Source organism: Silene latifolia, chromosome Y (assembly GCF_048544455.1).
Source record: "Silene latifolia isolate original U9 population chromosome Y, ASM4854445v1, whole genome shotgun sequence".
In the NCBI taxonomy this organism is placed as follows: domain Eukaryota; kingdom Viridiplantae; phylum Streptophyta; class Magnoliopsida; order Caryophyllales; family Caryophyllaceae; genus Silene; species Silene latifolia.
Genome location: NC_133538.1, coordinates 444,505,050 through 444,517,830, shown reverse-complemented (window position 1 = coordinate 444,517,830; position 12,781 = coordinate 444,505,050). Strand labels below are relative to the sequence as shown.

General features: G+C 37.5%; 1 protein-coding gene across 2 annotated transcripts; it reads left to right on the top strand.

Annotated features, from left to right (window-relative positions):
- The first annotated feature begins 489 nt into the window (after positions 1 to 489).
- Positions 490 to 10,108, top strand: LOC141633335 (peptidyl-prolyl cis-trans isomerase CYP71-like). 2 transcript variants are annotated; one of them, XR_012538120.1, is made up of 14 exons: positions 490 to 711; positions 3,293 to 3,378; positions 4,392 to 4,480; positions 4,802 to 5,041; positions 5,186 to 5,307; positions 5,921 to 5,996; positions 6,125 to 6,232; positions 6,337 to 6,513; positions 6,644 to 6,861; positions 6,972 to 7,104; positions 7,480 to 7,703; positions 8,377 to 8,530; positions 8,872 to 9,022; positions 9,673 to 10,108. XR_012538120.1 is itself a non-coding variant. In XM_074445815.1 (13 exons), exons 1-13 carry the CDS (start codon positions 518 to 520, stop codon positions 8,953 to 8,955), a joined length of 1,905 nt encoding a protein of 634 aa, XP_074301916.1. In that variant the 5' UTR covers positions 490 to 517; the 3' UTR covers positions 8,956 to 9,123. The 2 variants fall into 2 exon arrangements, 1 of the variants encoding a protein (XP_074301916.1); XM_074445815.1 differs by lacking the exon at positions 9,673 to 10,108 and having other exon boundaries at positions 8,872 to 9,123.
- Positions 10,109 to 12,781: the final 2,673 nt, after the last annotated feature.

The following is a 12,781-nucleotide window of genomic DNA, read 5'->3' as shown; positions in this document are numbered from 1 at the left end:
AGAGATAACAAATTAATTATAGTTTGCACTAAAAAAATCTTAATTATTGAAATTGTCAAAATCTTAGATGACAAAGAAGAATTTTATATAAAGTTCTTCCATTGCACATTTGCACTTTTTTTCGGGTTCAAAAGCTTTGGAGGAAGGTAGGTCTTTTCGGTCACGGAGCCGGCTCTTTTTCTTACTTAATATGCGAGTGTAGGTGCTTTGCCTTCTCTTATGATATTTCTAGTTGGAAAGATGAACTTGAATCAATAAAAAAAGAGGTCAGCGCTACGGCCTCCGCTTGTTCTAGAATCGGAACGGAATAGGCCCCCGGCTGGTTCAAATCGGGGATATTCGCTCTTAAATCGCCGACAAACACATTAACGGAGATGTTTGTGTTGTAGACTTGTATCCCAAAGATTCTAACTTGGGCTCAACCCAAAGGAAACCAAACTTGCCCAAGTAACCAACCTTTTAAATTTGACTCGCTCCTCTAATACTTTTAATTCAATTTAATTTAATTTCAATTAAAATGGACGACTCAGAGAAGCCCAATCAAGCACAAAACGGCGAAAACGCGGCGGAAGAAGCTGTTGCACCGGAAAACGACGTCGTAGATGAAGCGGAAGATACGGTGGTGGGGCCTATTCTACCACCTCAACGCCGCCCTAAACGACCGCTTCAGTTCGAGCAAGCTTACCTCGACGCTCTCCCTTCCGCTAACATGTTCGCTCTCTTCTCTCTCTTTTTTCTAGGGTTTCCTCTTTTTATTTTATTATTATAATTTTCTTTTGATTTTACGCCTCGCTTTTTTATGTCGTATAACGGTATTATTTGAGTGTTTGCGTTCGTCTTGTTAATTTCGCTACTAATTTTTGGTGTTGCTACTTGCTAGTGAATTCAGTATAATGTCGCTAATTCTTTACGTTTGATTAAAATACTCGGCTTGCTTGTGTATGTTGTACAACTGTCTTATTTGAGTATTTGTGTTCTTTCGCTGCTGAATTTTCAGTGTTGCTAGTGAAATTCAATATAATGTCGCTGATTCTTTACGTTTGATTGAAATACTCTTTTGATTTTTACACACGTTTTTGTGTAAGACTGATAGAGTCAAATAGTGTCGGCCTAATTAGGTAATTTTAGTTGAATAAACTTGTCATAAAGCCGGTTTTGAATGTTAATCGTGGTATTTTCCGGTGATTCCACTTTTGTTGCAATTTGGATCATGTGAACTTGTTGTTGGTATTTACATCTCAAGGTAATTCAAGTACTTCATATTGGTAAGTTGAGATGAATGGATCATTTTGTACAAACCAACTCACAAGTCAAACCCGAGCCACGGTCAACCAAGGTGAAGAAGGAGAGCAAAAGGTAAGCCAAGGGAATAAGTTCAAAGTAAAGAAAAGTAAGCTAATGGAAGATTTGATGCCTTGGCATAGACAAACAAGAGCCAAAATGAAAAATTGAAAACTCGGTTTCACAAGGGTCAACTTCAAATGGATATATCTCGAGTTCTAGAGCTCGTATTGACTCAAGGCCAATTGGAGGTGAAAGCTTGTGATCTTAGCTTTCCAACGGTAGGTCACACGCCTCGTTTGTCCAAGAAATGAGGGAGATATGGCCTTCGCAAGATGCTGCTGTCAGTTTGAAATGCGCAAATACGCGCTGCTATCGCAACTCTAGTTCCGTGTTTTGGGCTTTTTTAAGGGACTTAACCTAGATTCTCGTGCCTCCCTATATATATCTAGAATTTTGAGATTTAAGGGGATTCCTACTCACATCATACAACCTCCTTACCATTAAGATCTCATGCTTGGCTTTAATCTTGTAATAATTAAAACTTAATCTTTCCTTAATTCATGTTAATCTTTCTTCATTTTATGGGTTGTAAGCAAACTATGGAAGGTTAATCTTTCTTTGCTTGATGTAATTTGATCAAAGTATCCAACTTTGTTATTGTAAGACTCTTAAACCTCTCTTAATTTATCTAATGCTCTTTTCTTGTGCTTAATTTCTTGTGTTGAGTAATTGAATGTTTGGGTTGGCCATCCTTGCATGTTATTTACTTGACTAGTGCAAATCCTAAGGAAATGGTTTAATTTAGTTGGGATTGTTGAAGCAAGTTTGTTGTTTGTTGATTTTGTTTAAAGGATTCATACAACAAATAGGAAAGTTCATGTCTTTTGCTCATTTGTATGGTTTAATCTTACGAGGAATTGATCCTAGCTTCATCTTTTGGTAAATTCTTAATGCTCATGCTTGGTATCTTTTCATGGTTTAATGATTTGTTGCTTAAGCTTGAAGGGTATGTGTAGATGGTTTAATTTACATGTATCAACATCTTGAAGTGATAGTATTGGGTAGATAATTGTGAGAGAGTAAAAAGAGTCAAACTTTACCATTGTTGGGTTACTAAGAGAGAATTACATCAAGTCTTTCCCATATTTGATTGTTGCATATCTAGTGTTTGTTGTTTTGCTTCTATGATAAAAATTGCATCTTTACTTTTCCTTATGCTACTTCAAAACCAAACTTTCTCCATTTATGTCATACTACATGTTAACCATTGTTCATAATCATTGTTTGTTGATAAACATAATTAGTAGGTCTTGATTGTGGTTAGTGTCTTGATTAGTCCATAGAGTCCTAATTAGTAGTTAATAGTTTACAATTCAAGTCTTTAGCTTAAAAGTCCTTCTCTTGGGTTCGACCCTTACTTCCCTTTACTACTATCCTTAATAGCATAGTGTAGAGTGAGTTTTGTTTATAAATTGTTAATTTGATAGGCTAATTCTAGTATATTACGACACCTAGTATATTACGACACCTAGTCTTCGAATGAGGTGCATAACATAGCTTGAGGTCGGTCTTATTTGAGTATTTGTGTTCGTTTTATTGTTTTCGCTGCTGAATATTCGGTGTTGCTAGTGAAATTAATATAACGTGGCTGATTGTTTAGGTTTGATTAAAATACTCCTCACACATGAATAGAGCTTCCTCTTCCTATGTTTGGTTTTACACTCGCACTTGTGTAACCGTCATCAAATGAAGTGCATAACAATGAGCGATTTCTTATACTGTTTTCAGTGAATTTAGATACGGAGTACTTTATTTGAGTATAGACAGTTAGTGTTCTGCAGTTTCTTTAGCTGAATTGATGTGTATAGTTCTCAATTTTATACCTTTATTATCTGTTGTACGTAATTGCGTACTCATAAGGATTAAGGACGGGTAGATCTGAAGTTTCATGTTTTGTTATCAAATGTGATTTGCTGGGATAAGTGACAATGTGATTGCTCTAAATCAGGTATGAGAAGAGCTATATGCATCGTGACATTGTCACTCATGTTGGCGTCTCCTGTGCTGATTTCTTCATCACCGGTAGCTGTGATGGTCAGTGTTTCTCACTTTAGTTGCCTCGTTATTTGTGTAACTGAGAATGTATTTTTAAGATTATAACCTCCTAGCTGAGAATGCGTTTATAGCCTCTTAGCCGAGAATGTATAACTGTTTTTTTGAAAGGAATTTATCGTATGGATTATTGCTTTGATTTGGTGTTAAGAAATTTTAGCCATGGGCCTGATCAGTTGTGGAGGACATGATCAGTTGTGGAGCACCCAGACATTGTTTGTTAGATGCACAACTAAATTCGATAGCATCTCTTGATAATATACCTGCAGTTTGTCGGCAATTTTGTTCGTCCATGTAGTCTTAGTTGCTAGATTTATCAGCATAAGAGGAGTTGTATTGTCTGATCAGTTCATCTACAATTTATAGCTGCGATATTGGTAGTATCATGACTATGCTAAGAACAACAATTAATGCGACCTTTAGTTATGATCTGCTAGGCTATGAAGTTGTTAGACTCATGAGAGCAGCGTAGTAGGTGTTTTGTCCACCAAAATCTCACTTTGAAACCAATTGCTAGGCATTTATTTGAATGTTCTTACATTAACTTGTTCGATGACCTGAAGTTGTGAAATTCTTTTAGGGGGTGTTTGGTTTGCTCTCTTGGAATGGATTGGAATGGATTTGCTCCAATCCAATGTTTGGTTGGAGTCTTTTGGAATGGAGTTAGATACCCAATGGATTCTAACTCCATTCCAACCCCCTAGAATCTCATACCCAACTTCCCCCCTTGGTATCAAACTCCATTCATCCCTTCTACAATTTTAAGATGAACCAAACAAGTTTATGAAGGAATGGATTTAGAACCCATACCATTATGGATTCATATTCCAATCCATTCCATTCCATGCTAATGAACCAAACGCCCCCTTAGTTTCGTAATTCTAATCAAGCAACTTCAGTATTATAGCCTTATGGGTTGTTTGTAGGGATATTTACTTCCAATCACATTTCCTTTATTAAGTTATTGACCTTGGCACTTAATGTGTTTTTTTCAGGACATCTTAAGTTTTGGAAGAAGAAGCCAATTGGCATCGAGTTTGCAAAGCATTTTAGATCCCATCTGGGGCCTATTGAAGGATTAGCTGTGAGTTAACTTAAATTTTGTTTGTTTGCTTACATTTTATGCCTATTGCTTGATTATTCTTGAGATTACGTCACGTTGTTTCCATCTGTTTAGACCCCTGAACGATGAGGCAAACCTGTAATCAGTGGACACTTGTTTGCATTTAACACTCCCTAGAAAAGGACTAGGCATCTCACATTTGTAGCGCCTTGTAACGCACAAGGATAGAATCTGAACATGTCATACTCTGATTTTTATTTTTGCCGTGGTTTTAGTAGTCTTTGTACTCTGAAGTGCTACATCTTACACTGTATTCAGCATTAGCTTTTTTCAACTGTGCAGGTTAGTATTGATGGCTTGCTTTGCTGTACAATTTCCAATGAAGACACACTAAAAGTATATGATGTGGTGAACTTTGACATGATGGTCATGATACGGTTACAGTTTATCCCTGGTGCTGTGGAGTGGGTTTACAACCATGGAGATCTCAAGGCTAAGCTTGCTGTCAGCGATCGTAATTCTCCATATGTCCATATATTTGATGTGCGAGCTGGTTCAAATGAACCGATCATTTCTAAGAAGGTAAGTTATATGTCACTACACCTCTTTCAGAGTAATGATTGTTTTTGTGAGGGAGAAATAAAAATTAAGAATCATTGTTTGTTTTAGATAGATATTGTAAATTAATGTTACTAATTTTTAGTTCTAATTCCCCTCTTTTGGCAGATACACGTAGAGCCTGTGAAAGTGATGAAATACAATGCTGTGTGCGATTCTGTTGTTTCTGCGGATACAAGGGGAATAATTGAGTATTGGGATCCTGCGACACTTGAGTTTCCAGTAAGTGGGTATGTTCTTACTAGTGTGATTTGCCTTGCCCTGTCAACTATTGCATGTAGCCATGTATCTTTGTTGTATATGCTTGTATGATGTACATTATATGAATAAATTATCTTCTTCTGATCACAACTCACATCCATGGATGCCGCCATCCATCATGTTTGTGGCACAGCTCTTCAGTTTATTCTGGTTGATATGTTGTCAATAGTAGATTAAACTTAAAACATTGAGATGGTTGTCTGTGCAGAGTGTGCTTCACAATTATTTTACCCCTGGTGAACCGTCAGTGATCATAAATTAGTAATTCTTGCAGATTCTTAGATCAAATCAGAATTGAAAGCTTTGTTTTTTTTAATTGAAACTCAACCTAACAAGTGCATTGCTCTCTTTCCTTTTGATTGAGAATGAGAAATTTTGCATACTATATTACTCTGTGTAATTGAAGGATTTATTTTTCGGCTATATTGTGTTGTCTCTTTTCTTGATCTTTGTTATCCAATTTTAATTCTGTAAGGGCTTTAGTTAACATAATATTTATTGCTCTTGTGTGTGTGATCGTAGAAATTTGTTGCTGCTTAAATCTTAAAAGTTTTACATGACATATACCATCTTTGTGTGCAGTGTTTCTTTTAAGTTGAAATCGGACACCGACCTCTTTGAAATCATCAAATGTAAAACAGCTGTCGCAGCATTGGAGGTACTATCTATTGTTTACATCCCTCCCTTCAACCTTCTAACAAATATGTTGTTGACCAAAAAGTTATTTTGGCCTGGCCTTGTTTTTATATGAATTTTGTCACTTACGACTAATAATATGGTCCTTAGGTAAGCCCTGATGGTAAACAATTTTCTGTTACATCGCCTGATCGTCGAATACGTGTCTTTTGGTATAAGACGGGAAAATTGAGGAGAGTGTATGACGAATCCCTTGAGGTAAGATTTGACTAGGTAGAATAATTCTTAAATTTATTTTCACTCCCTTGTTTAGTTTTCTTTTCTTACTTCTGGACTCAGCAGGCTTTGCTTTTATTGATTAGGTAGCACAAGATCTACAAAGAAGTGATGCTCCCATGTATCGTCTGGAAACTATTGATTTTGGTCGACGAATGGCTGTTGAAAAGCAGATAGAACAAACAGTGACAGCACCCCAACCAAATGCTGTTTTTGATGAAAGCTCAAACTTCCTTATATACTCAACACTCCTCGGGATTAAAGTATGTTATAACTTTGTTTCATAGATACCGCTGGTTGATTTAAGTTTATTAGTTAATGAGAACAAATGGCATACATAATAATATAATATGGCTCACCAACATTCTTTGTATATTGCCGTCCTTGTTCTAGGTAGTAAATTTGCACACCAACAAAGCATCACGTATTCTTGGGAAGGTGGAGGGTAATGACAGATTCTTGAAGATTGCTTTGTATCAAGGTGACCGAAGTAGTAAAAGAGTGAGAAAGATGCCTCTTGCTGCTGCTAATGCTAACGAAAGCAAAGAACCCTCGATAGATTCTACTTTGCTCTGTTGTGCGTTCAAAAAACACAGAATCTATTTGTTCAGGTACTTTTTTCCTATTTAACCAACCATATACTTTCATGATTGAGAGAAAGGCAAGTGTGCTATATATGTGAATTTAATCGAGTCCTAATTCATGATGTTGCTTATATCAGTCGGAGGGAGCCAGAAGAGCCAGAAGATGTGACCAAGGGAAGAGACGTGTTCAATGAGAAACCTCCTGCTGATGAACTTTTGGCTGTCTCGGAATTAGGAAAATCAGCCACGACCTCCCTACCTGATAACGTGGTAGGTTAACATTGCCCATTTATTACTAATAAAATTAAATTTTAGATTTGATTGCATTCACCGACTAGGGAATTGCTTGGGGTGGCTATTTCGGTGGTAATAAAACTTGAAATAAAGGGAAAAAGGAATGAAAATGTGGCAACATAGTGGTGGTGGAGGATGGAATGAGGGGGTGATGGGGAACTATTACTATCTTAGGGGATAATGCACTACCGTAGGGGGATGGTGGATGAGTTTTACTCACCTTTTATGGTAACAGTTACCCTCTCTCCATGTTGGGATAATACACTTAGCTTTGATGCTATTGTTGTATTAGTAGGGATGCTTTTGCTGCTTATCGTTCCTTGGCCTTTTCCCCTTATTTTGAACATGCAGATTTTACACACTACAATGGGAGACATTCACATGAAGCTTTACCCAGAAGAATGTCCCAAAACTGTGGAGAACTTCACTACACATTGTCGAAATGGATATTATGATAATCTGATTTTCCATCGTGTCATCAAAGGTTTCATGATACAGACAGGAGATCCACTTGGTGATGGAACTGGTGGCCAGTCAATTTGGGGAAGGGAGTTCGAAGATGAGTTTCACAAAAGGTAACCATTTGTTCTATGCTGATTCTGACTATCTGGTTGTCATATCAAATATCAGTCATTTTTGTTTTACCTCGAAGATCCATTGTCCCTATTTTTTGAGAAAGAGCTCTAACAATGGTGCATTTGATAGTATAATTGTCTCAAATATTTTATTGGCTAGTTTGTCACTTTTGATTGATCACGCCTCCAATCCTTCCCTAATTTCCAGTGCCATCCACCACTCTGCCACGACGCGATGGGGAAATTACTTTTTCTCCGCGCTTCTCTTTTTGTGGCATCATAGCTGCTAAGGAGTGGCACATACTGACAAGAGGTGTTTCAGTTGGGGGGAGGGGGTCATTACATAAGCAGAACTCAGGGGTTTTGTCCTTGGAATTTTACCTATTAATGCAATTTTTTTCTGGTAGATGCACTTGATAGAGCAGTTAATCTGGCTCCAAAGGCGGGTTTCTGTCGAAGTGATAAATCAAAAAGTTGAAATCTTTAGGCATTAATGCATTATATATTGTGGCGTGAGTCTATCATCAGAGTTAGGAGTATTGTTTATCTAATTGATAGAGAATTTATCGATGGACTGAATAAATTTTATTTGTTTAAATATACCTTCCATTTTACTTCATTCTGCTAATTTTTTGCCATTTACATGACGTGTATTATCTGTGTTGCTTTGTAGTCTGCGGCATGATAGACCCTTTACAGTTTCTATGGCAAATGCTGGCCCGTGTACTAATGGCTCACAGTTTTTCATCACCACGGTAGCCACTCCATGGCTTGACAACAAGCATACAGTCTTTGGTAGAGTTATTAAAGGAATGGACGTTGTCCAGGTATGATATGACTATTTTGCTCTCACATTCCTAAATTAGCCTTTTATGTTCTTGGGCTTGTTTGGATTGTTGGATTTGAAGGGAAAGGGAGGGGAGGGAGAGATGCAAGATCCCTTGTTTGGATAGCAAAGGGAAATGGAGGGATCCATTTTCCCACCTTCAAGCTTACTCAAAATCTCTCTAATATATGAGAGATTTCCATCTCCATGCTCCCCCCCTCCTTCCTTTCTCTCCCCTCCATTCCGCTCCCCTTCCTTCTCCTCCTCTTTTTGTTATCCAAACACACCCTTAACGTATTGTTGTTCGTCATCTAACTTCCTTTTTGACTCACCTTTGAACAGGCGCTAGACAAAGTGAAAACTGACAGGAATGATAGACCTTACCAGGACGTGAAAATTTTTAATGTAACTGTTCCTAAATCTTAGGAAAGCATACAATCATGAATTCATGATAGAAATGGTGGCTGTGGCCTCCTGGATGTTATCTACGCAGGTATACGGAATTTAATTTACCTTGATTCAACATCATCTAGTTGGCTTTCATTAAAACACATATCTTTGAAATTTATCGTATGTGCGCTAGCAGATTTATTCTGAGATTGAAAGCTTTTAATGCTTCTTAAAAGTAGGGTAGAAAAGAGACATTCTTTCAGAGTTGTGGCTGTTGTTTTCCCTCCCTGCTCTCTCTCGTTTTGTTACTGTTTTGCTTATAATATCCTTCTTGACCTCCGCAAAAAATGTACTTTTGTTCTTGTCTCATTGATGTAGTCAGAACTCGGAAGTCAGAATGTCAGGATGGCCATACCAAGTTACTTTTAGGCTCCACCTGAGACGTGGCGTCAATAATTCAATGTATTTGGCGATCCCTTTACCAATCTACCTCATTCCCATGTTTGACCATAAATTTGACAATATATAGATATTTCCGTCTCTCTGGATTCTGGACATATTTTCTTCAATGATCAATGTTTATACACTCTGATATCTCATCACAAGTGTTTTAGTGGGAGTTTCCCTTGATTGTTTTTTTCACTCCTGAAATTATGTTTCATTAAAACTTGGACTTTTTATTAATTACTCGTAGTATTCTGTGTCCCAAATTTTTAGTGTTTCCTCCTAATTCAGACACCTTGAGACTTGTAGGGTGGTGCTTCTCCTTGGCAACCTTATGGTAGTATTCGAATTCCTTGGCGATATTTGAAGAGTCATTGCAGTGAAATGCAGACTGAAACTCTGAAAGCATGAAACCTTTCCTAATGTCAGCGTTAAGTTAAAGTTTGGTTTCTGAACTGTCTGGTTAATCATCAGGTGTGAATCGATTACTGACAGTGAAAGCGGAAGTCCCTTAGTTATGTACAGCTGTACCTGTCATTCATGTTGGCATTTCAATATGATGTACTGATTTTACAGGATCAGCATGGATTCTCCTCTTGTATTTGTATTATATGCAACTATAGCCCCCCCAAAATTTTCGATAGAATAGAATTGAGATGCATAGTTTACTGAGATAAATGATTAGATTACTCCTGCATTGTACCTCTACTTCTTTTCAGTTAGTAAATTATTTCCATTGATTTCATTCCTGTTTTAGGCAATTAGTTAGTAAATTACCGTCTACTTGGATGTGGGGCTTACTTGTTAATTTTCATAGAAACTAGTTCCGGTCAAGGAGATGTACGTTTCCCCCCTACCACTTCAATTGGTTTAAATTAGTATCGATCAACTATTTTTCATAATATACAATGCCCGTCTCATTGCCTCATTGGTTGATACTCATATTTTGTGTTCAAAACTCGTCATCGTCATATAAAACTCACTCGGGCCTCAGTTCACACTTCACACTGATGGTGTTTTACTGAAGCAAAAAGGTGGAGGTAAGGAGCTACGACATCCAAGATGGCGAGATGTTGTTATTAACTGAACCATCCACATTGGTTTGGACAAGGTATACACAAAAATGCGGGCATTTATGTGATCGATCTGAACTGCATAGGTTCAAATTATTCACCCGTAGTTAACTAAACAAACATATAGTCACAAGACTCACAACAGTGTTTATCTGAATTGGAAGTCGAGTTCCATCGAATATGAAAATTTACTGCACGGAGCAACACACACACTGCTACGCAATATTCATTGACTGGTGAACAAAGGCTCAGTGGAACTAGTACTCCGTATTACCTAATGATATGTCATCATCCGATTCAAATACAATTTCGGAGTGCCATATAATGGAATATTGCCTCATTACACAACACGGTTCGAAGAGAAAATGTAACAATTTCAAGTATACAATGAGATCTAGGATGTCTCCAAAATCTAAACAGAACTTGAGCTACAAAAAAAGGGACCCGGGAAATTACTTCCTCGAGAAAGAAGAAGATACGGCACAGCTTAGTCGAAGAGACTGAAACCCATATCCTGCACAAAAATTGGAAAAGTATTAGATGGCTATCCGTCTAGTGGTCAACATTGACTTTTAAATAAGGAAATTTAGAAGACAATAAATCAAAAACTTGCATCATCAGAGTCTTCCTTCTCTTCGACCTTCTTCTCCTCCTTTGCAGGCTCGGCCACAGCTCCACCACCACCGGCAGCAGGAGCATAAGCCATAGAATAAGAATGTTGGGTCTTGGGTTTGCTCTCGGCTCAAGTTTACACAATCGCGAGCAACTCAAGCTCGGCTCAAAAAGTTTGCGAGCAGCTCAATATTTATGCTAGTCAAGTTGTGGTATTTGGGCTCGAAGTGCTTGACCGCTTTTTTATGTAAGGCTTGGGCCTTTTATCTAGTCGCAAAACAGCCCATGGGGAAGTTCTAAAGGGCCCAAATTTTACCCAGCCCGACCAATCCTTTACTACTAAAATGCATGAACTTCACTTTTGGGGTTCCTTAGGAACAGTATGCTCACTTCCACAGTATGCAATAGTGTTTTCCAAAATCATGACCACTCATTACTCCTCTCACTTACCTCAAACTTAATCTGAGCCACTCTCCTCTATTCAATTTACCCTCGGCATTGAACAGTAAGGAATAATGTTTTGCTCCATCAGGACCGCTCGTTACCAGTTTTTCTTTCCTGTAATCTAATCTAAGCCCTCTCATCTCATTTCCATCCACACCAAAGGTTACATTGACTTTATCACACTTGTCGAGACGCGTTTTGCAACGTGAATATTTTTAGTTATACATTATTAAAAATTATAAAAATTTGACATTCTTATAGCATTCATAACGATAAACCAAACAAGATCTCACATGACTATATTTTCCCTTATAAATTAAGAATAATATCAAAGATTCTCTATGAGCATGAATAGTGCCAAAAAGTCCATGTAACCTTTGGTCTGGATGGGAGGGAGTATGAATCCTTTAAACCAAATCAACATACAACAAGTTTGCTCCAAACAATTCTAGATAGATTAAACCATTTCTCTAGAATTTGCAATAGTTGGGTAAATGAGATGCAAGAGTGATCAATTCATACATTCATCTACTCAACATAAGAATTTAAGAACAAAGGAAAGAACAATAGATAAATTGAGAGAGATTTAGGAGTCTTACAACATCAAAGTTGGATACTTTGATCAAATTACACCAAGTAAAGAAAGATTAACCTTCCATAGTTTGCTTACAACCCATAAAATGAAGAAAGATTAACATGAATTAAGGAAAGATTAAGTTTTAATTATTACAAGATTAAAGCCAAGCATGAGATCTTAATGGTAAGGAGGTTGTATGATGTCAGTAGGAGTCCCTTTAGATCTCAAAATTCTAGATATATATAGGGAGGCACGAGAATCTAGGTTAAGTCCCTTAAGAAAGCCCAAAACACGGAACTAGAGTTCCGATAGCAGCGCGTATTTGCGCAGGCTGCGCTTTAAACTGACAGCAGCATCTTGTGAAGGTCATATCTCCCTCGTTTCTTGGACAAACGAGGCGTGTGACCTACCGTTGAAAAGCTAAGATCACAAGCTTTTACCTCCAACTGGCCTTGCGTCAATACGAGCTCTAGAACTCTAGATATATCCATTTGAAGTTGACCCTTGTGAAACCGAGTTTTCAATTCTTCATTTTGGCTCTTGTTTGTCTATGTCAAGGCATCAAATCTTCCATTAGCTTACTTTTCTTGACTTTGAACTTATTCCCTTGGCTTACCTTTTGCTCTCCTTCTTCACCTTGGTAAGTTATAAGTTAAGACCCTAAAATTACAACCAAAAGTGCAAACCGGTATATTACAACAAGTCCAACTAA